Source organism: Apteryx rowi, unplaced genomic scaffold, assembly GCF_003343035.1.
Source record: "Apteryx rowi isolate R43461 unplaced genomic scaffold, aptRow1 scaffold_194, whole genome shotgun sequence".
NCBI lineage: Eukaryota > Metazoa > Chordata > Aves > Apterygiformes > Apterygidae > Apteryx > Apteryx rowi.
In genome coordinates this window covers 587620-612206 of record NW_020448241.1, presented here as the reverse complement: position 1 = coordinate 612206, position 24587 = coordinate 587620, and the positions used below count along the sequence as shown (strand labels likewise).

The 24587-nt window shown below is 37.6% G+C and overlaps 1 protein-coding gene and 1 long non-coding RNA gene across 2 annotated transcripts; both read right to left on the bottom strand.

Annotated features, from left to right (window-relative positions):
- Window positions 1–219: 219 nt before the first annotated feature.
- On the bottom strand, window positions 220–9643 carry SMPX (small muscle protein X-linked). The gene is made up of 3 exons (XM_026062862.1): window positions 9605–9643; window positions 4489–4575; window positions 220–360 (listed from the first exon to the last, which is right to left on the bottom strand). Exons 1-3 carry the CDS (start codon window positions 9641–9643, stop codon window positions 220–222), a joined length of 267 nt encoding a protein of 88 aa, XP_025918647.1.
- A 5085-nt stretch (window positions 9644–14728) lies between these two features.
- On the bottom strand, window positions 14729–24564 carry LOC112964582. Its single transcript, XR_003253011.1, has 3 exons — window positions 24494–24564; window positions 22853–23106; window positions 14729–20027 (listed from the first exon to the last, which is right to left on the bottom strand). It is a non-coding gene; the product is annotated as an uncharacterized LOC112964582 (long non-coding RNA).
- Window positions 24565–24587: the final 23 nt, after the last annotated feature.

Here is a 24587-nt window from a genome sequence, read left to right as displayed (position 1 = left end):
TATAGTTTCCTTCATGCTCTGGGTTTGAAAGAATGCAGAATTCCAAGGATTATGAGCTTTTCTTCTAGAAATTATATTTTGTCTTTGAAATATGGGGTGCAATTCCAGGTCCTTTGGAGTCATTGGAAAGCCATCCTTTGACGTAGGAATTTTCTGGATCAGCCTGCTTTTCCTAGAGCCATGCAAAAAACATCTCTTTTACTCACCTGCTTGTTTCAACTACTGTTCAGCTTTGGGGACAAACTTCAGCTCACTCTTTATGTTCTGAATCTCTGATAAGTTGACAGCAGGGCCTGGAAGTTTCTTAGCTCCTGGGAGATGTTTCTTGYCTTTCTCCTCCTCTGTAGAAGCAGGAACACTCTGCACAAAATGAAACCAGTCACCTCGCTGGTGCTATAGGAATCCCTTGAGTGTGAACACAGGTTGCTTATTTGGGAAACACAAAAGGATTTTTTCATACTAAACGCAGTCACAACCACAAGGGTGYGGGGGAGGGGAGGGGGCAGAATGGGTGGATTATCTTGTTGGTTGTTGCCTTAAAGCGTCTAAACACATTCTGAAAAGAAAATTAGAAGGTGCTTGGTGCAGAGGAGTCTGGATCTTTTTGTAAATGGGTAAGAATTTACAGTGTCAAACCATTAGCAGGAAATTAATTGAGTGGAGTATTAAAGGAAACTCTCAGGTCTCTCATTTTTTATGGAAAAAAGCAGAAGAAACATCTTTATAATCTCATCTCTTACAGAGTCTCATAGTTGTTGGCCAATTGTGGAGGAAAAATATCATGCACCTCTGCAACTTTGGAGAGCAGTTACTGTTGTAGGTTATGGACCCCAAAATCCCCATCCAAGTTCAGCTTGAAATGATGTTTAATTTTTCTTAACCTCAGTCATAAGACCAGAAGGATTTTTTTCATTTAATATTTGAATTAGGGTAGTGCCTAAAAGCTGTTCTGCTGACACTGAAAAAATGCAGGCTAAATAACAGTTGTTACACAATAGGGAGCATCTCAGCTAACCTTCTGATGGACCACAGTACTTCACTTCTTGGTACTTGCTGAATTGTACTGTTGCTCCAGGGTGAGGTAGGGCACGTGTTTTAGACAATTTCTATTCTAGACTGAGCAATGTTTTGAAGGTGTAGTCTTCCGGTAGGGAGTTTAAGGTTTATTCAGACTATTCTGTATTTTTAAAAGGTAACATACAGGGGAAATCATGTAAGGTTAGAGGAGAATGAATATTTCTCTGCAAATAATTTTCACAATTAAATTCTGTTTTCTTTTTTAATTACTCTGCGAATGTCCATTTGGGGTGGGGGTTTGAGTTAATTCAGTACTTAGATTTAATAGCCACCATATTTGGAGAGGTTTTTCCTGTGTATTGACTGTAAATAGTCAATTCCTAATATTTGAAAATTCATTTGTAAAATGTCAAAGTTATTTGTCAGTTATTATTGGCCAGCAAGATTTTTTTTTTTTCTGTTCACTGATGGACTCCATGTTAACCAGGAAGCAGAATTTTTGCAATGTCAAGTAGCAAGTAAACAAGGAATTTTAGAAAACTGTCAGGTTCTTCTTATTTGATCTTTAAGAACTTTCTCTAAATCACCATTTGGGAGAAAACTGAGTCAACAATTATATTGCTTGGCTTAGTAAATTCATATTAACTTTTTCACATTTTTTTAGCTAATGTGTTATTTTAGTTAATACAAGCTGATATTCATGGATAACATTATGCTAGTTTTTCTATTTTGATAATTTAAGATCCCTGTAATCCAGCCCCAAATACTATGTGCGTGTGTGTATACACACACACACACACACAGTATATATATACTATATGTGTATATATATAGTGTGTGTGTGTGTGTATATATATATATTGTGTGTGTGTGTGTGTGTGTGTATCATATATACTATATATAGTCTAATATCTGGCTTAATGAGCTAACAAGCTGGAATGGTAGCAAAGTCTAGCAGGAAAGTATGCAAATTGATACAGAATGTGTTTGCAGGAATGCACAAAATGGTATCAGTAGTCAAAGATGCCATAAGCTTGTATTGTTTTCTTCCACAGTTTTCTTGCACAGCTTGGTAATCTGAATAACCAGGAAAACCAACCAACCTGAAAACCCCATTCTTCTCATTAACACATAGCAGATTCCTGATTAAAAATACTGCTTCAAGTCATCTACTATACCATTCCTTCTTGTAGTACAAATGGTGTGAACTTTGGCCATGTTTTGGAGACYTTACACTCCATAAATTCATGTTAGCTTTCTGCTCTAATCTTGGATGTGTGGACTTACAACTGCGCCCCTGCATATGTCCCCCACTACGTGTGCAATGTGCAGCTGAGGCTAGAACTTGGCCTTCAGTTGTACTGAAGGAAGTCTGAAGAGTGACTTCGATACGTGTCAAGAAAAGCAAATACATGCAAGGAAATGCTTTGTTGGAACAAGGAGTGTTATTTTTTTGAGATTCCCACCTCCCATTTCTTTTACATGTTAACATGTCCTCTCCCTTGACCTTCAGATATATGCATTCCCTCTGATTACACCAGACCTTTGAATAAAAGACCTGCATTTCCCTCATTTCCTTTGACAAGGTTTTAAAATGTAGTGAAAAATGCTAAGGATTGTTAGCAGGGTATGTTTGTCAAAAGCTAATCTAAAGAATCATGGGCTATATGGCAAACATTTAACAAGATGAAGAAGCTGAAAAGACAAGTCTGCTGGTAGCATTTTTATTCTATTTCTGTTAAAAGATGTTATTCTGTAGTCTTTACTCCCATTAGTTTGGTTGAATATTGGCTATAAAATCCAGGAACTTTCATTCCATGTCTGTCTCATATATAATATTCACATAACTGAAAAGCAAGGCAATATTCAATTACCCAACCAAATCTAATTATCAGCACTAGTCATTTATTTTATTTCTCAAATACTACCAGACTTCACACATACTATATTAGTTTCTGCTTAATAACATGCATTCCTTCACCAGTTTAATTATTGCAGAGAGAACATGCTTTGATTTTTTTCCAGGGGAAAAAGCCACAATATGTGTTCAAGGTCACTTTGTATGCTCTTTCTTCAAAAAATATCTTCTTAAGAAAATAGTTAAATCCATCTGGTTTTGATTTCTCCAGAAAATGTCTCTGTAAACAGAGTACTATTTATAAGAAATATATTCAATTTCAGAAAAATTCTGTCTTATTTAGACAGCAAAGGAAGAATTAGATATTGTGTAATTAAGACTGCACATGCTAAGTGTTGTAACAGGTGGGAAGGAGCTGATAATTTGTCCAAAATTAATCTGGCTGGTCCTTATTTGGGGCTGAATCACCAGCATTGCTGTTGCATGCCTGGAGTAAAGAGGCTAATTACAACCTCCTCCTTGGTCTTTGTGGCTCTGCTCTGCGCCGGGGCTGGCTTCCTTCCAGCCAAGACTGTTTAGCTTCATTCACATGGCCGTGAGTCCACACAACTTGAGTCTTGCCAGAGCCAGCCTGGCTGTACGGGGGCGGTTTGAATGCCCCTTGCTCTTGGCTCCGAGGAGCACCATGAGGAGACGAGCGCGGCAGCTCTGGCCCAGCAGGACCTGTTCTGAGCTGGGGATTACAAGGGCTGCCCGAACTAAGCTAACTGAGCAAGGAGCCGTGAGCACCCGTGCTAACCTGGGGGTGTTCTTTAGTTGGAGTATCCCTCTACCTTGTTTCTCCACAGTTGGTTTTTGTTCTTATTTATTATTCATGGGGAATAATAAAAGTTCATGGGGAATAAGATGCTTTAAGTCATCCAGAAATATGATATTTGTGTTTAATAATAGCCTTTGTGATCAATGGGAGTAAGTGCTCGGTATAAATTTGGCTTCGTATTCAGTACTCCCTATAACATGCAGTCATGAAAACACAGAATTCAATCTACAAAATTAGTATTTTCACACCTATGCAGGTAAATGGGTTTGCAATTTCCATTTTTAATTTGCAAATTTACAGCCTGCGCACTCTATTTCTACTTGCTGATATATATTCCAAAAAGCTCTCCAAATGTCAGGTTTTGAAAACCTGTTGCAATATTGTTAACCTGTAACAATACACTACACCACAGGACAGCAGGCAGTAAAGATTCTTCCAACACCTTGCTATATGTTTTCCTTCTGTATTTCATCAAATCCAGTCTAGATAAATACTGTTGGTAAAACCCTGGCTCTCCTTCCTGACAGTAGTTACCACCCTGTTAGTAAGCAGAGCTACGCATCCTTGAAACAGTTTAAATTGCTATAGATGCCCTGGCTTCAGAAACACAACTATGTATATGTATATACAAAGTGTTTTGTAGGTGGCCAGTTATTTCCATGAGTCATCAGTGTATGAATAGCTGTAGTACTTAAGACTGGTGTATTATGCTATAAGATTGATTTAAAAGGTTTTCATACATCAACTTCAGGGATTCTCCTGAAAAAATTAAAAAAAAAAAGTCTTTTCTTACCTCCTCCACTTCAGGTGTAAATTCTTTTCTTTTATGAGGGTGACCTGCACCAGGTCGAAATGCTCCCATTGGGATGTTAATATTAGCCTGTGAGAAGGAAATTATGATACATATAATAGTGACTGATAAATAAATGTATAGTTGGTAATTGACAAAACTTTTAAGGGATGCACCATGAGTATAGACATTATCATAGTTTCTGAGAACTTACGCCTTGCCTTCAGTGTATGCATCATCACAACACTCCCATGGGAAAGGGAAATGCTTTCATCTCCACTTTAAAGATGCAAAGTGAAAAAACAAAGCTACCTAGAAAGCTTTTAAGTTCTGCATTTTAGTCTAACGCTCCCTGACTTCACTGGAATTTAAATAAGTGAGTACAGGCATACCTCGGAGATATTGTGGGTTCGGTTCCAGACCACTGCAATAAAGCGAATATTGCAATAAAGCGAGTCACACAAATCTTTTGGTTTCCCAGCGCATATAAAAGTTATGTTTACACTATACTGTAGTCTATTAAGTGTGCAATAGCATTATGTCTAAAAAAACAACGTACAAAATGTGACACAGAGACACAAAGTGAACACATGCTGTTGGAAAAATGGCACCGATAGACTTGCTCGACGCAGGGTTGCCACAAACCTTCAATTTGTAAAAAAAGCAATATCTGCAAAGCACAATAAAGCAAARCGCAATAAAATGAGGTATGCCTGTACTAGACAGCAAAGTGTCTTTAGGGGTCTGAGCCTACTTGATCTGGTCAAGGTCAAAAAGAAAGCGAGTAGCAGAATGAGGATTTAAGTATAAATCACCCAAATCCCACAGTAACACCCAAACCACTGGAACACTCTTCCTCAGCAGTGACACCAGTTCAGACTTCATTTAATCATAAGTAGTTAGGAAGGAGAGCTGTATTGAGCCAACTTAAGCTAGCAGTGTTTAAAATGTGATTTTATGGGCAAAATCCACCCACAGGGGCTACAAAGTACAAATCGCTTTGTCCTAGCAATGCGTCTCTCCATTGCAGAGAGGATCGCTCAGTGGGAAAAGGCAGGGCGGCTCTCCAAAGCTCCGGGTCCGGCTGGGTTTTGCCCCGCCACCTCAGCCCCAGCTGCAGCAGGAGACCCACAGGGGTCACTTGTCAAAGCAGGCTGATCCTGGACAAAAACCTGCCATATCGTTAGCCCCCCAGGTATTAACAAACTTTCTCCAGAATGGTACCAGTATGACCAAATGGGTTTTATTTGTTGTCTTTGTGGGAGGTCAGATAACATAGCCATAACAAGAATGGGTTTTAGAATAGATATCTTCAAAGTAAAYATTTTTGAAAAAAGAATGACAGAAAACATTACCTATAAAAGAGCAGTTAAAATGTATCTATTTCCTGGCGTGACCTAGCCTGGATTATTTTAAAAATCAAATGGCACGATCAACTAAATGCACAATTTATACCTATTCTTATCTCGTGATCTCAGAAGAGAAGCTGCTCCTAGGAAATGTCATCAAAATATCATGACTCCCACTTGTAAAAACAGCGGGTGAATTGGTAATGTTATTGAGCGGAAACAGAGAAACTTCAAACAGTGAGCTGTTTTATTGTAGTTTGCCATCTGACTGATTTGCATAAAATGAAGATGAATAATCCCATCCTTCTGTTTAAATCATGATCCTGCAGATCGTGCCCCATGTTGGGTAACCACAATAAAAGCAGCTCCTGTTTTTAGTAACAACAAATGTTCTGAAAGCTGTAATCAAACACTAACAAAATAAACTATTTGCTGAGAAATATGCACCTTTCCTTTTATCCTTTTTTTTCACTATTATTAATGCAAGGTAATGTTGCTGTTTCAGTGGGCCTGGCTATTATCTGTAAGACCAAGTATTTTATAGACAACCTAGGTATTCATTTCATATGCTTTTTCACTGAGCATTAGTTTAGGTACTGTGAAACCTTTCATCTGCAGTTATTAAATTCCTAGGAGATGGGGCATTTTCAGCATCACAGTACTACACAGWAAACCCATCAGTTTATTTTCCAGTGGAAAAAAACAGCTTTACTATTCCTAATTTACGCCTCTCCCCAGCCAGGCTCTGTACATTGACTCAGCTACTTTTTCTGGAAYAAGAAACTTTTATGCACCTTACAGCTAGTGTGGTTGTACAAGTTTGCAGACTTGAGACATTAAAGTTATTCCTGAGAGAGGTCTCTCTCTTCTTGGTGCTCTTTTTGAACTCAGGCTTCCCATCCCCTTGGAGTCAGTAGCAGAAGTCAGCCTCCCACAGCCACCCAAGACATAACACAAAACTGTAATTCTGATACCTGTTTCTTGCATTTCCTACTGTGATTGACAGACCAACTGTGCCTAAAAAGGGTCCAGCAAACAAAAATGAACCACTAAGTGCCAGACTGCTAATTAAATTAAATAAGCCATTCTTTGGTCTGCTTCAGCATTTTCACAGCAATCTGTGTCACACTAAAGCAGTCTGAAGTATTTTGTCTGCTATAAGTGCATTCACTTCCAAGTTTGGACAAGATGTATGCAGATGCTAAATATTAACTTGGTAAAACGAGCAGCCTTTAAAACATAGTTTAACACTGTCTGGATCTGATAACACATACTATATGATAAAGTATTTCTCACGCAACATAAAAGTATGACTAATTTCCTAACAGTTCCTGAAAAGAGATACTCAAGTCCTGGCCTATGACTCTTCCTCTTAATCCAGTGCTCTTCCTTTCCTGTGGATAAGCAGCCATGTAATGGGTGAATACTGCACCAAATCCTGCAGGCAAACGTAGCTTTGTAAGGACTGTGTTGTGCTGAGACCAGCACAAGCTTACATTTCTATTTTAAAAATCCTCTTTGGCGTTCTCATCACTTGTCTGCTGGGATGGAGATACAAGTCTCAGTGACCTTTCCATCCCTCCCCTACCCATTGAAAYGCTAATTAGGAAATTTTTTGTTCCAGATTTCTGAAGCTGTAAATTATTATTGCTTTAGACAGATTTTGTAGGTGTGATTATTGTTTTTAATTATTAATTATTATTAATTATTTTTAATTATTAAAATTATTGGGTTTGCATCTTCCTTTGGTTTTGGATAGTGCCTACCGTATTTTGGATGTCACTGCAGTTTTTCATGAGTGGAAATGATATATTGTACTAAGATCTTCCTGGATGGACTGAAAGAAAAATATTTGTCAGTGTGAAATACAATACTTATTGCTGGCTTGACTCCATTAAAGGGGTATTTAGAGATTTGTGCAAGTTCTTCCTTCTGTTTAATAGCGACGAGGCACCAATATTAGGAACTGTTGTGTCCTGTATTATCGGCAGCCATGCATGCGTTTAGGACTGTTACAGATAAATTCTTCATAGCTCCTGGGAACCAGTCGCTCCCCTTAACTCTCCCATGTTTGGATCTAGTGTATATCTCATAGGGTCAGAAAGGAGCCACTTCTGACACAGAGTGCCCAGAGATACGGCAGTCAACAGGGATTCATTATATGTCCATTGTTGTAGCACGACGTATACTCTCCAGGGGATGTAGGTCCTACTGTAACAGCACATAACAGCAATGGATCATAATATATGAATCACAATGTACAAAAGTAACCTGACATTTTGAGTCATGGTTCTGAGAATACTTAAAGTGTAATAGGCATCTATTCAAGTGCAAACTTCCCTGCTGGAGCAACCTCTGACACAGAGTTTAATAGATTTATTTTAAAGTCTGTGAAGTAATTTATTTTCCAATGAAAAAGTTTTCATTGAAAAATTTTAAGTTTCTTAAAATAGTAAACCTAGTGCTTAAACTTAATGCTTTAAAAGCACCTTTTTATGGACAAACTAGAAGCATTTTTTACGTTTAGAAGTTGGAAAGTCATCATAAATCTGAGAAAGGAGTCAATATCTACTTCTGTTCTCTATGGAAAAAAGTAAACCAAATTCATTCCTTAAAAATAGTTGTATGTGTCCATGAACCTTAGATGTAAAATGTAAATACTTGTGAGTTACAGATTATCTACAGTTTTTCACTAGTCAAACAAATGTTTCCAAAGTCAGTACGTAAGTTCAAAATTTTGAACTGAATGAAATCAGTGGCAAACTTTCACTAATTTCAATAGAATTGGAGTGCAGTAGCTTGGCATGCCTGTTCCAGTACACTTAATGGTTACAATCATAATTAGCATTTATACAGTGCTTTGCAACTTCAGTATGCTGTCTAGCATACTAGGTAATTAATCTTCTTGATACCCCAATCCATTAAACTGATATTATCTTGGGGTAACAAAGGGCAGATCAGACTTCAGAAATTCTGTTTTGTGGTTCTTATGTAATTTCAAGGGAACTTGAACTCATGGGAAAATTGGATCACAAATGCATTTAGCAAAATACATAAAAACACTGTAAAATTCAGGAGTTATTTTGTCCTTTTGACAAGAATCAGTGATAGGATGAGTTTAATCCATTGTTTAGCTATTTCAAAATGATGCTGGGAAAATTCTCCAACTGTTCCTTTTACAGGTGTATAACAACCAACTTCATCCATACGAGCATACAACATTTGAGGGGATATGAGACATAAATTTTTTTTTTTATCAAAATATCAACATTTTATTTTGGCTTTTACATAAAATGCTTTATTAAGCAAATACTGGAGATATATATTTATTCCCAAAGAGATGTAGACATGAAAAATACTAATAGACATGCCATCTTTTTAGCCTATAGTTTCAGTAAAATTATATTAATTCTATAGAAAATCCAATAGTTGCAAGAATAAGTTTTACTCATAATGCTGTCTGGCTATGCAGATGTATGTTTTACTTAGTTGATCCATGAACAAACATAACTTAACATGGGAGAGACCATATGAGCAAACAAGAAAGCAAACAACCTAACTGATCCATTCTTTTCTCAGCTCAGATTAYAGGACCACTTTCAGGTAAACATTTTTGAGTGCTTTCACATCTACCAAGCTTTTCACTTAAAAAAAATAATGCCCAGTTAGCATTTTTGTGCTGTTTTATACAAACAGAATGCAGCTGGTCAAGCAACAGAGGCTGAGGTTTATTATTTTCTTATATTAGAAACATAAACACTGTCTCTTACCTGAATGGCTTTGACATGTGATGCTGGCTGTTTTGACATTTTTAAGAGAGAGTTGTATTCCTGCAAGCAAAATGGGAAAGTGTTACAGGCTATGACATTGTGATAGCTAAAGGAGATAAGCTAGAACTTAACCCATGCAGCTTCTTGACAGGCTTCCATTTCATCTGCCCATCTCCTGTTTCAGTCTCAGTTTCAGAGTTGCTTAGTTATTGCTCCTGAATACCTGAAGGGGACAGAACACCTGAGCTTCCCCAATTAATCTTTCATAGCCACAAATGGAGCTATACCTTTCACATTAAAAACAATAATGAGTAGAGATAAGAAATCTTTCAAATATTAATAGCATTGTAAAATGAGCAAGAATTAAAGGAAATATTTGAGGATAAACAATGTATAACTCTCTCTGTCCCACTATGCATTTGGGAATTATTGGAACTCTAAACCTTCTTTCAAATGAAATGCAACTCACTACAAATACATTCATAAATACAGACATAGCCATCTTCTGACTCACAAATCCTTGAAAATCTCTAATCTATATAGACTGAAAATGATTAAGATGGTTAAACTGTAAAGTTCTCCTTGACAGTTGCTAGCGTACAAAGTAGTCTCTCTTCAAAGTTTTATATCATATAGATTCATTAATTTTCTTTAGCAATAAGATAAAAAAGAACAAAGTTTTTCATAACACTTTATGCAGGTAAAAATATAGACTGATACAGAATTAATATACAATAACAAAGGCAAACACACCAAAGTCAAAGGATTCCATAAAGGTCAAATAAAAAGCAAGCATGAAATTTTACTAGCAGCTTAATTGAAATATCCCCTTGGCCTTTTACTGTCTTCCACTGAGATTTAAGACTTTAACTGGACTTGCCTTTCATCAAAGTCTGGGTATCTAACCTATCTCACTATAATGAAAAACAAGATAGTAATATTAAAAGGTGAGAAATAAGTATATGTTCACCAGAGAATTCATTGACGACAATATAGCATATTTTGACTACAATATTTTACCTGAGATGAGAAAGATGTCTGAGAAAAGCAAAAAATGATGTAGGAGAGAATAGCAGAAATATACTGAGAAATCAAATTTGGGTCAAAGACTTTGATACAGCAAAGTACACTGAAGCAGTGTCAAAGAAGAGTATAGATCTGTTTGTTGTAGGATGGCTTCAGCCTGGAATAACAGTCTGAAATGGTATCACTCCAGCTGCATGGAAGATGTGTCCTTGCCTATTCTCAGCTTTATACAAGAGCTTTAAAGCTGTGTATGATTCTGAACGGGAGAATTTAAAGTAAAAATGGCCTGCCATTAGAGGTCTCTCTCTGATCGCACTCTCAGCTGTAAAGAGTGCTGTCCAAACCACAACAGCGTAAGGCAGAGGACATGGTCTTCACAGGTGCCTTCAGGTTTAAATTGGTTCAGCTAAATCAGTAAATTGGCACAAAATCCCACCATACAAAATAAAAACAGCATGGTTCCACTGAGTTTTACATTGTAGTAATAATGTAAAACCAGAGGCAGTTTAAACAACTTCAGAATTCAGTTCTGGGGCTGAAATCCTGGGCACTGAAGTTCATGACAAAACTCACGTGGATTTCAATAAGCCAAAACTTCAGCCAAAGTATTTACTGCACTCTCTTTCTTTCCTTTTTAAAATTCTAGTAGCATAGAAATAAGCATTTTCTCATTATCGCTACACTGCTTATACTCATGCACTGTGCTCTTAATCAGTGGTTGTATTCCAAGGTTAAATACAAAACAATCCCCCAGTTTATTGGAAAGATAGAACTCATAATAGAGAAAAGTTTAATTAATTTTTCTTATCATCTTTTCCTCTTTCTAATCAGAATGAAGGATGGAAACAAAAGCACAGGAAATTAACATAAAACATTTTAAAACACAGTGGATCTGCTTTATAAACACTGTCACAAAGAAATTCAAGCTAAGATTTCTACTATGTGCTTAATGTACTCCTCCATCTTCTGTGTTTATGCATTTCAGAAAACTGATACATGCTTCTTTGGCCACCTAAAGCTAGATGGGCAAGGATTTACATTGAATCTCTGCTTTAAAACAAGCACAGTGATAGCGTTCCTCAGTGAGCTGCTCAGAGTTCACATGAAGGCTGTGGTCGAAATGATCGCAATCAGACACTAGTTCCTAAAGACAGATGTATGATACAATTGTGTAGGACTGCTTTTGGAGGAGGTGATTTTCCTACCAGTTCATGCTGTCCTCATTACTGCCACAGAAATCAGGACAACAGCATGCTACTGTGTAAAAATAGACAATCTTCTCTGGCTCTGTTCCCTTCTCTCCATTTCCTGAGGTTCCCTCTAGAACAGCACTGACCATCAATCACAGGAAAATAAACCTTAGATTACAGATGCACCTATTACTTCATTTTTATAAATACCTTTTTTCTTTCTCCGTGTCTCAGAGAGAGTCAAGAGCACTATGCTGCCTATATTATTTCTGGCATCCCAATCAGGTCTGCAGACTTGAAGAAATTACTCCTCACAGTAACTTCCACCTCAGAATTTCACATGTATACACTCACAGAAATGCACACACACAGAGCCTGATTCCCCAGTGTCTTTTTGGCCTCCCCACACCTTACCTCTTACCTTTTATAGTCTGCAAGCAGAGCCAAACTTAGAAAGCAATGGCAATGTTATTTCAGTTTGGARCTATTTAATGCTAGACTTCCAATGAAAATGCATTTGCTTTCCTTACTTCATAGTGGAAATACTCATGAACAGGACTACTTGACACACTGAAAGAAATCAGTGTTTTGAGAAGAACCCTTAAAAAACAAAGAACCTATCTTCTCTCCCTCTGCTAAAAATAATTTCTGAAAGGGGTGCAGAAAGATAATAAGCTTATTCAATTTGCTTTAAATTGAATGTGATATCACAATACTATCTTTTGTAATCTGTACAAAAGATGTACACTAGTATATAGGCAACAGAAAAAGCCCTCCCTCCAGCTGAAAGCTGTCCTTTCCCCCACTGCTGTACTTACGGCATCAAGCACAATGGGTATGTTGGACAGAGAACTGCAGTGTATTATCTTATAAAAAGGCTTTGACAGGAACTGCACTACTGTGAAACCCAGCTATTACGAAGAAGGAAGAGAAGCCCCCACTTTGCAGCTTCCAGACTGTCATACAAAAACTTACTACATGCTCTAGGCAAGTGCAATGCTATTTTCTAAATTGCAATTGTCTCCCTTACTGTTACATGTCAAGCTTACAGTGAAAGAACACCTCTCTCACCACCAAAACCCCAACATAATATTTCACTAGCTATAACAAACATACAGAAAACATTAAGCATGTATGTATGTACTACAGTATTCAGGCTAATACACAGTTATGCTTCTTATGAGTTACTAGGTATTTAAGTCTCTTTCTGCTTTAAATCTTTTAAGATCCCCATAGAATATAAAGCAATAACTGTAACAATCTGCTCTGAACATGCTGATATGCTGCACAAGACATTAAAATAAGCAGAAACCAATAACCATCGCAGTCACCTCGCAGCCAGTTATTAAAGAGCTTTCATAAGTCTTTCAAGTTTGTAATCAACCCCTTCAAGATTAGCTTACTTATTTACTTATATAAGAAAAGTTCCAAACCGTCAAGTGAGTATATACACCTCCTTTTGATGCTGAAAGAGGTACCTTCTTCTATCAGCTCAGATATTGACTGTGATCCTTTTAATGGGTCTGAAATAGCTCCGATGCTTTCAGCCTGGATGGCACTGAGAGCTGCTCCAGGCTGGAGGGGAACTCAGTTTAGAAGCAAAGTGTAAAAGAGAATTCCTGTCATAGCTTCCACTTGTTCTTCCTAAATATAGCCTTTGATTCGCCCTGTAACTTGGTCCCCTGTGACACTTGACCATCGTAAAACCAGGACTCAAGTGTCAAGCAGTAGGTGTTGAAGAAATACACCTTTGGGTCCATTTATTGCCCTCCCTCTCCCTGCAGTTCTGGGGATTTTCACAAGAGCAAGGCATATGACGGTAGAAGGTAATGCGTAACCTGAAACTTTTCCTGCACTCTTTGGGGCAGAGCGTACCTCCCTACTGCCACGCTGGGAAAGGAAATAATTATGAAGACATAATTATGAAGAATTCACCTCGGTGGGACTAACCAGCAAGGCGAATGCCACACCGATGTGACTGCCTCGTTGCTGGGTTGGGAGCGAACACGCTCAGTGGCAGCCCCGGGGTCTTGGCATAGTGTCCTTTGTGCAGGACAGCCATGCTCATAGGGAGGAGTCCTGAAAATGTGAGGCTGTAATTGCTATTACTTGAATGTTAGGGGATGTGGGTGAGGAAAAGCTTAAGAAAGTGTGTGCGGTGGGAGTTGCTACAGTCAATATGGGACGTGAGCCATAATTATACAGTTGTGCTGCACATGCAACCTGTGAGCCGTCTCTCTCGTGTAAGCTACCGAGGGAGAGCGGCTACTGCAAGTCTTGTGTGGGGCATGGCACAAGTCCAGTGTCGGGCCTGGTCTCTGGTTTCCGTTCCCAGAAATGCAGCCTCCAGTTCACTGCCACTTAAGAGAAGTGGGCTTTCCTCTTCAGGCCTTCCTCTGCTGAAGCTGTTCTCCACCTGACCCACGATGCTAACGGTGACAGCAGCAGTGTCATTATCGGTGACACCATACAGGCCACTTGCTGCACTGCTTACTGGGCAAGGACAGTCTGCTTCAGAGCTACTTTTAAGAGAGGATCAACAATTTTCAAAATTAGTGCCAAAGATACTTACAACAACTAACAGTTGGGATAATGATTTCAGGGATGATTTCCCTTGACGTTAGCTTATTTGTCCCACCACTCTTTTCATTTCAAATATCTCAGGGAGGAAGACAACCTCATAATAGGGCTCACAGACCTGTGTTTTGCCTAGAATGGAGGAGTTTGCCCTGTTATGGTCTAAAGTCATGCCTTCCAAGTGATTGAGACTACCTGAAGAAAAGTTGGGGGGTCAGATGAGTGACTTCATATACCCCCTTTTGAAGGTTCATATTTACATTGAAAGTATTAGGGGAGAACGAAAGAAAAGAGATGAGATACTTTTGTCTTGTACATTAATTTATTTCAATTTATATTACAATAGTTATATTACAAATCAGCTTTGGGATACAAGAAGCATACACAGTTCTTTCTTCCACATGCAATTAATTTAATAAAGGTCCTGCAGTTCAAATTAGGCCACTGTTTACACTTATAATCCCACTGTCTTGCAAATATGCCTGAGTAATACCTGCTCAACACTGTCTCCTTCAACAGATTTTCACTGCAGTGACAAGTGATCTAACAGATAAACTTATTGATGCATAAATAGGAAGAGAATCTACCTGTGTCACGCACCTATCATAAAATATCACACCTAAACTGTATTAAATTGTTGGGACAAAAGGAATAAGCTCAAACTTTATTATTTAATATCAAAAAATGTAGCACTGAGTACATTTGTCAAGGGAAAAATAGACATTTTTACAACTATTTTGCAGAGTATCAACTGCCCTTGGATAACCACTGGTATGGAGAGTCTCATGACCTATAGATTCATCTACTAAATACAACAGCAGATGATTTAATAAGTAAGTAGTGAGGCATATGTGTATTTCAGGTGAAGGATTCAAAGCCTGGTCTGTTAGGGCCAGAAAACAGTACATTGACACATATTGTATTAAATTATGTCTTATGTACTGCAATCCCAAGGACATAGTAACTRTGCATTTATTTGAAGTAGGAAAATCCCTGTATAGTTGGAAATATACTGTTGTTGCCTTCCTAGAAGCTTGTCTAATTAACATGCTTCCTAGAACAGCTTATTAGTGTTGAAAATGAAGTTGATGCTTAACAGAAACATTTGTGTACCTTACCTCTTGACTGAGACATTTCACTGTATAATGTCAGAATTGTTTCTTTAGTCTGTCACTATTTAACTTGCTTAAATGTTTTGCTTTTTGAGAATCCTCATGGGCACAGTTACCACTTTCCTGAGGCTCCCAAAAGAAAAATAATTTTTCTATTATAGCCCAAAATGTTTTAGTGTAATCCAAGCAATGTAATACAATTGAAAATGTAAGTCAACAAAGGAGTAGTCACAATCTCAGCTCACTTGAAATAAGATTTCTTTAAAATAAAAGGTTAAAAAATACATGCCTGGAGTTTTGCTTCAAATTACCAGGTAATAGCACCATAATACATATCTTTGGCAAGGCAAAACCTTGCTTTCCTGTCCTAATTTTAGCTCATTAAATTATAGTTTATTACCAGGTAAAAAGAGTAGCCTCAGATTATTAAGTATTTGGTTAATTAATTCCTATCACTATCATCACTTGAATTGTTTTGCAAAGAAGATGGAAATTTAAGTTGCAGTGCAGGATAAACTATTCTTCATTCAACAGATTTATGTTTTAAAGAGTTACTGACATTTAAAAAAATCACGTTTATGACTAAGATTAAAAAATAAGAAACTTGCTATCAAACAGATTATCAGAGGACTAAGATTAGAGGATCTTTGAAAGTAAAGAACACCCTCCATTTTCTAACTCTTACAAATTTTATTTGGGCTCCTTTCCATTAGTAAAGATGTTTCTACTCCATGTAACAATGATTTAGCTGATACACTTAATGAAAGAGATAAAATGTTAGTAGTGGTCCCCAGTCATATGAGATTAGTTAGACTACAGAAATTTAAAATACACAGAAACTGGCAATTACCAGGGCACGAGAGGCCATTCTTACTCTTGCTTTAAACTGAAAATAATCTTGAATCCTAGAATGTTGGAAGAACATCAGACCTCAGCTTTTATTGTCAAAAGAAATGCTGTTTGAGGAAGTATCATGTAAAACATATGTGATTATTTCTCCCAGTTTCCCCAATCTGTATGAATGCTTGTTAATGTGAAGAAAAATCCAAGCACTTTCTCCTGAGTTTCTACTTGTACAGCTACGCCAACAACAATGACATCAGGCTTTTTAAATAATGAATGGCAGAAAATAGCATGCAAAAATGTTTGCTATTATCTAATGGACAGGAAATCAACAAACATATTTAAATTAGCTGATTTTGTTTCTGTGACATTTCTGAGCTGCTAAATATTAATTCAACTCTTGCATGCTCTCCTTCTTTTCCATATAAAAGTATGGTGATTATTATCACAGACTGTTCCATCAAGAAATAATTAGCCTTGTATTAAGAAGATGGTCTCATTAGAGGCTGCCAGTGACCTTGTTCTAAATTCCAGAGTTCCAACATCTTTTAATAGCTCTGTTAGCATCATCTGAGTTCTAAGAATTTTTATTAAGTTCTAAAAACTGCATTATGAATATAACCCACACAAATGTTAGAACACTGTATCTTTGACCACTGCATTACCCAAAAGCCATATGCTCTGTTGCTTTGTAGTCTGTGTGCACAGCAATAAAATCATCACTTACCAAAATGTTTTGAGCAACTGAAATGTGATGATGATGTACAAACAACAAATTTGTTTCCAGTTTCCTCCTGGGAAATTGGAGCCACTATACCTGGCAGAGCTGGCAAGTACCATAACAGTGAGCAAGGGTACTGGCAGATTTTGAAGGGAATATGAATTTTAAACAACATGCTGATTTTATAAACATCCTGTCTGCTATAATGATTCAGCATCATTTGGAAAAGAAACAAACAATATGACATTGCACCATCACATTTTGTTCTGGACAAACAAGTTTGACAAAATAGGAACCACCTGAATGGTCAGAGAAATTTTGAACGGAAAGACTGCTCATCATTTTCACAAATCAGGATAATTCAAATAAGAACCTGCTGTTTTTGCAGTCCCATAACAGACTTCTTTTGATGAAGGCCATCCCCATCAGTGGATTACACCTGCTGAACAATATTAGCTCTTGTCTTCAATGATCAGATTAAGAGGCCTCACGGAGTACAGGAAGGACTTTTGCTGTGAGATCCATTTGACCCAAATACACGCAAGAATTAGGTACTGGGGGCTCAACGCTGCACAAAACAAAGTGCTTATCCCTTGTGATAAGCGTGAAAAGAAATTGCAGCTGTGCAGGTATTTGTCTCACATATCCAGTTTCTATCTAGCTGTCATCCAGCTGTGGGAACAAAAGCAGTAGACGTGAGCAGAACAATCATCCAAAGTCTAAAAAAGAGAACAAAGACTCATTTCTGATGCTTCGTCATCAAAATGGCATGGAATGAAGACCTGACTGAGACATGAAAAATATGCCTGGTTAGAAAGACGGACCCAGAATGAGGGAGATCAGGCAATGGATTGGAAGAACCAGAAGGTTAAGGACACCTTAAAGAAATTAACGCTTTTAGATTTAAAAAAAAGGCAAATTCTAGGACAGCTGCACCAACGTTCTGAATCATACATGACTGACCAGTTACTATCTTTGGATTGTGTCTGCTGAAGAGAAAATAAAGATTGATAAACCATGAGTGTAAAGTTTTCTAAAGTTTGAAACAGTATCAGGAAACTCATCTTCATTCCCATGAGTCATAAGGAAAAAAATCCTTAGCCTCTCATACTTCCAGCATTCTAAAAAATAAAATGATTAAGCATGAATGCTTTCTATGATGAAGATATGAATAAATCTACCAGTCATATTCATCTATCAAATAGTCAAACATGGGTTCTATCAACCCTTACTTTCATTGAATCAGATCTGCTACAGGAACATTTTTCAGTCATTTGTGGTCTCCTGCCATATAAATATTGTGCCTATTTAGAGATAAATTGCTAAAAGAAATCGGTGTCAGCACAGGAAGACCAGTACAATCCTCCAGCTGCTAACTTCTAAATGATGTTTCTCAATACAAAATCAAATCTCAAGTGTTAAAAATAGTATAAACAGTTTCTCTTAGGAAATTATACAAAGTTTTTTTACAGTCTTCATATCCTACTTTACACCCACATGAAGTTGGGTTGCAGACTGGCAATATCTTCTGTCCAAGGATAATAAAGAAGCTGAAAAAGAAACTAAAAGTATTAAGCTGCTCCATTCAATCACATCAGGCTGTGCAACACAGGAGGTTGCCCTTTGAAGTACAGTTCAGTTCTCAAAAGCTGGAATCAAAAGTGGTGCTTGAAAATCATCTGTCCTGAAAATGACTTTTGAGAACTGCAGGCTGCTCCATCTGTGTTTCCTGTGCCTATCAACTAGCAGTGAGGTGCTAGAGCATAATCTTCATACTCTGATTACAGCACACGTGAAGATGTTCACACCTTTATTGCAGCCAACTTTCATACTGAGGATTTATTTTTATAAGGAAAAAGGAAATGTTGTTAGCTAAGGTTCCTGACATAAATTAATCTGCATAAGGCAAAACCCTGGTTTTACCATGGATAATTTATAGGGGTTCTGACTCACAAGTGTGTGCAGGGGTTGTATAGGGACATCTGTCAGGATTTCAGTTGATGCACTGCACGGATGGCCAAGCTGTCATGAAGGAACTCCTTACAGCCTGGTCTTTGAGGCAAAACAAAATCAGTGCTGGTTCACCCAAGTGCTATGTTGTATGCTGGAGCAATTCAGGAGCTGCTTCAACCATCTGTACAGTCAAGGTGGACTATGCTAATAACCTCATCAGTTGTTCTTGTGCAAGACACCCCTAGTAGTCAGAACAGCTAAATGCCATATATATTTAGGTGAATGTAAGTGCTACAGTCTGCTAAACTGTTGTGACATCTTTGGAGCATTATCTCATTTTGACTTATGCAAACTAAGTGTACTTTTTTTCCTAGAGTTCAGGTTTCCCTATGGGTTTTGAGGTTCAAAGTAGATAGGTCTAATGCTATCATGCGCATTTATTACAGGTTACAGTGAGCATGAAACAATATCCATTAGAATGGAACTGTTTCATATTTATTTTGAAGTAGAATAGGGATTAGTGTACCTAGGGACTTCATGAGAAATTTAAAACACAACAAAGCACAACAGCCATTTGGCATTAGCTTSCCTTGTGTGCTCTCCTCCTTCACTGACTGAGCCTTTTTTTTTCTGAAGTTTAGGTAAATCCATTTTCAAAGAGAGGCTTTTAGTGGTGTAAAAGCATTCCAGCAGAGGAGCTCATGTGGTATAGCTATTCTGCATTAGATATTCCATGCTTTTTCTCATGTAATGTAAATGATTGCAAAGGATACAAAGCCCAGCAAGAAAGCAAGCTTCCAGACTGTCAGCTAAAATGAGTAGCAGAAGTGCAGAACCTATTTCCTCGCAGAACTGGATTCTAGAATAATATTTGAGCCACATCTGTCTCTCAAGTTTCTCCTTTTCCTTTGTTTTTCTTTAGAGTCTTATACCCATTTTTCCTTGGAGTGCAAAAGCTTTGGAAGGCCTTCTTTTTAGACATACTCTCAGTTGTGACGTGCCTAACAGAATTAGGATAGAAGGGAAAATACTGAAAAGTGATAGCTATTAAGAAAGACGTCTATTTTGTTTTATTATAGATCAAGCACTGGCAATTAATAACTTTTGAAAAATTATGTACAACTATTCTTTGTAGCAGATGAACCTAGTAAAGGCATGTTGGTATGAATGCTTGGGAATTTCTTTTATTTACATTGTTCATATGAACAGTGACTTAACAACAAATTTCATTGTCTTAAAAGTCAAAACCCCCCTCTCCACCATGTATTTTTGGYGACCAGGTTAACTACTGCAAACAAATCCTGAAACTTAACAGAATACTTTGACCTCATTTGTATTTAAATAAAGCAAAACTGTTTTGCACTGTAATTGGGACATAAAAAACTCTTGAGAAAACCATATCACATGTTGCTCTTCTGTTTTCTAAGCACAGCAAAAGATCCAAGGTTTCTTTTAGTTTGGATTTCAGTTTAAAACACCACACATATTACTTGTTCACATAATTCTTATTACCTGAATTTCTCCCATATACTGACATCTTTAGATAATAATTTTAGTAAAGTAAATGAAAAGATGGTATTTGTCTTTCAAACATTTACAATCAACTTTATATACATCTCTGTAGTGTGCCAGGCCCTGTGTCTCTTTTCTTGTGCTTCAGATATCTTCTTTACTCTGATCTTTTTATTTCCTCCAGTAGCAATCTCCTAACATGCATAACTGTTCAATTGACCAGCCATTTAATCTTCACCCATTCATTTCTTCTTTCATGCAAATTTATGCTTGAAATTCTGTTTTGGACTTGGGCCTTCGTTCTGCAAACATTCATCCATTCCAAGGAAGCAACCCTTTGTTTCAAGCTAAGCTAGCACATAAACTTTGGCAGAATCAAAGTCATGTTTTGGTTCAGCTTTCCCTTCCTCTGTTTAACTATTTCTCAAAACCCAACAATTTAATAACAAATACTACTCGAAACACACCTAAAAATCCATTTGCAGTCCTCTAGGCTCAAGTAGTTATTAAACCAAGTCATATTCTGACTGTGTTGTCTTCAAACTAGCATAATTTACAACCTCTCCATGCCAAAACCCACATCTTAGCCGGTTTTTGGTCTGAGCCTGCAATGAACTGTGAGCAGGCATTCCCCTGAAGCCTTGCAAACCTCTCTAACATTAGGGTTTTTGACAGCATTGTTAAGACTGCTCTTTTATTTTGCAATGTATCATGAATGTGTAGGTAATATCTGAATAATGACAAATCTATGTCAGTAATAGATCAAAGTTGAAGATATTAATTATTAGACATGTTAATAAGTAATCTTAAGATAAATGTATTTGCTGTTGCAGTTTCTAGAAAGAGATGTCTAGGATATTAAGCCACCAATTGAATTTTATAATATCTTAATTCATGTATTATTAACACTTTGTTTGGTATTTACTTGTCAAATTACATTTAATTAATATTATTATGCTTAACTGATTATTCTTCTTCTGTCTTAAGATTTTACATGGACTTAGATATTCTTGCATGATGACTGATAAATATCCTTTTCTAACATTCTTAGACATTTGCCCATTAGAGGTCAACCTGTGCTCTTCCATTAACCCACACCTCAGCCGTGACTTCTAAAACTGATAGTTACGCTGCTCTGTAATAATTTACAGATACTGTCCACTGACCTGATTACCATATGATATTTTGCTGTAGTCACTACTTTAGCCTAATATGTCTCTGTAAGGAAAAAAAGCGATATTAAGAAGTGTGTATCAATATCTGTACTAGCTCCTGAAGTAATTTAAAGTGGAAATCTTTAATTTTGGATACCATAACTTCTAAAATACTAAATGCAATCTCTTCCATAATGACTACTCTATAACAGTTTCATTCTATGACAAGGGTCAATTTTGCCTGTCATGAGCAACAGCTACTAAAGTTAACTGAGTAGAAAGAATGGGGCTAACAGTGTTCCAGTTCACTCTGAATGTCTATCTTCTGCATTCTAGAAAATTCTCATTTCTGCATTTTTATTTGTTTCCTTGTGTTGGGCTTTCTAGCAATAAAATACAGAATGTGTATTTTAGTTGCATTCCTTTTTACCTGCACTGCTAGTTTCTATACCAATTAAATAAAATTCAATTCAGTACTATATATGGTTTACTAAATGAACATTAAAGAAAAATATAATAATGTTCACAAACACCGTTTATCCACTGGATCCTTTAAACAGCAAGGCACAGTGGTCATTTTACACTTGATTTTAGCGGGACTGTGCCACTACTCATGTTCCTAACTGTTTGAATGAGATTGCCCCCCATTACTGCCAAAGACTAGTGTTAGAATACATTTTGTATCTTTATACTGAATGCATGTTGGTGCATGGAGCAACTTGAATTTTCAACCAATAAAGTGTAGAACTAAACATATTTGCAGGGTTGCTCAATGATTTTCGATTGAATATGGTAGATCAGAAACCACTGCAGAGTAGTCATAGCAAGATCTGATTATTCTGTGACTCTGTTTATGAATTTTGTTTGATGGTGGGGATGTCTCGAAGTTGTCTGTGTCAGTGTGCAAACTCTATTCAGATCACAGGCAGGGTCAGATACATTTTCTTAATTCTTCTGCTTTTATATTGGGATGAAACTCTTTCCAAAGTTGTCATAAGGCATCAGTTAACACGAACGGCTCCCACCAAAGTGTAAGCACTTAAGGGCAATGGAAGATCTGAAGCTTGGGGGGGAAAAATGTCTTCAACTTGAGATGAGAGCCAGTGAAATTCACCAAACGGAGAGCAAAAGAAACCAGGTATAGTATTACCAGTTCTTACCTTTCCCCCCACAACAGCCAATCATGAGGGATTGGCCAGGTATGAAGTCCATCTTACAAAGATGCAAAACATCTAGATTCCCTCTCCTTCAGTTGCTTGCTTGATTTACCCATCTTCTGGTGTACAGCCCTTTTTTCCTGCTTCCCTTCAGCAATTCCATGTTATCATTTTTCCACTGGAAAGGAGCCCTGAAGTTCAGAGCTGACACGCTCTTCTTCCTGTTGATAGCATTAGGAGAACTTCCAGCCACAGATCTGGGAAGAACATGAGGATAAAGAAGCATATGTGGGACAAATTAAGAGTTGAAACATCTGAAAAGGGACTAAAAAACAATGTTAAAAATTTTTAAATTTTAGCAAAGGGAGGGACTGACGTAATTTTTGATTCAAAGCACACATGTTGGTATAGATCTTTAAAAACACAACTTGTATGTAGCTTTGTGCGTAGAAAAGCAAGGCTGTGGTTTTCCAAACATTCCTCCTAAGGGTAGTTCCAGTTTTGCCCAGTCGCTTCTCTTTGTCCCATCACTGCTTTGGGGAGAACTGTCTCTGAATCCATAGACTAACACGTAAGAGCTAATGAAAGGAAGGAATAAGCTTTTTTAGTACAAAGGAGTCCTTCTGAGTCATTTCTGACAAACAGACCAAGGAAAGTTGATCTGGAGTGCAAAGAAAAAGGTGGACTGGAAATCATAAGCTGCAGAAAGCCCTCCCACCATTGCTAACTTGTTTCCTGAAAAAATCTTTAGAAATAATGAGAAAACTCAGTACATGATAATGCATGTATTTGTTTGGTTTCAGTTCACAAAGTTTCTTTAGGTAAATAAATACTACTTTTCTTTAATCTTTGCTTGTTTGCTTTCAGTGTTCAAGCTCTGAGTGGAAGTGTTTTAACTGGGAAAGAGCCTGAGAAATCAAGTCTCACAATTAGTGACCTCATGGCAACTAAAATATAYTGTCCTACTTCCAGTAACAGTGAGACATGCCAGAGAGGAAACCAAAAGGGTCATAAAGTTAGAAAATTAGTATTATAATGGATTGGGGAGGAAACACAATGACCTGGAGAGTGTTTGCCTAAAAGGAACTTTTACACTGAGCCTCATGAAATCCCTTTGTTGTGTCACGAAATCAGTGCTAAAGTTATTTCAGGAGAAATTTTAGTAGTTAAAGGGAGTTTTATTATTCCCTTATCACTGAAACACTTCCACAATCTGCTTTTACCCTACCACTGCAAATATCTTTTATTCACTTTTTTCTGACCATCTTCTACATGCAATCTCAAAGGCATAAGACAAGCCCCTGCCTGTGGCAAGCTCAACTTGCTGATGCTGTAAAGCTCCCAGCAGATGCAAGGGCTTCCACATACAGCTCCACAGCCACCGTCTGAGCTCTAAAACAGACTAGACAGTGAGCTTCACTGGGGGAAGGACACACGGAAAAGCTTGGCACTGTGACTGCATCCGTAATTAAGCAAATGACATTGAAGAACATGTACATCACTATACCCACTCACAAGGCATATATATATGCACACATAAATATTTTAACTAAATTATCTTAAGTAAATTTAGCAAAAACGAGAAGAACCGACGGTCACCCGGAGAAGGCCCGCCTTCCGCCCCGCGCCCGCCCTCAACGGTACCTAGCCCTGGCTAGGGGGGSGAGGCTTGACCCCCCGCCCCCTCCGCGGCGCGCTGCGCACGCGCAGCCAGGCTCGGGTCTCGCGGTGGGAGGGG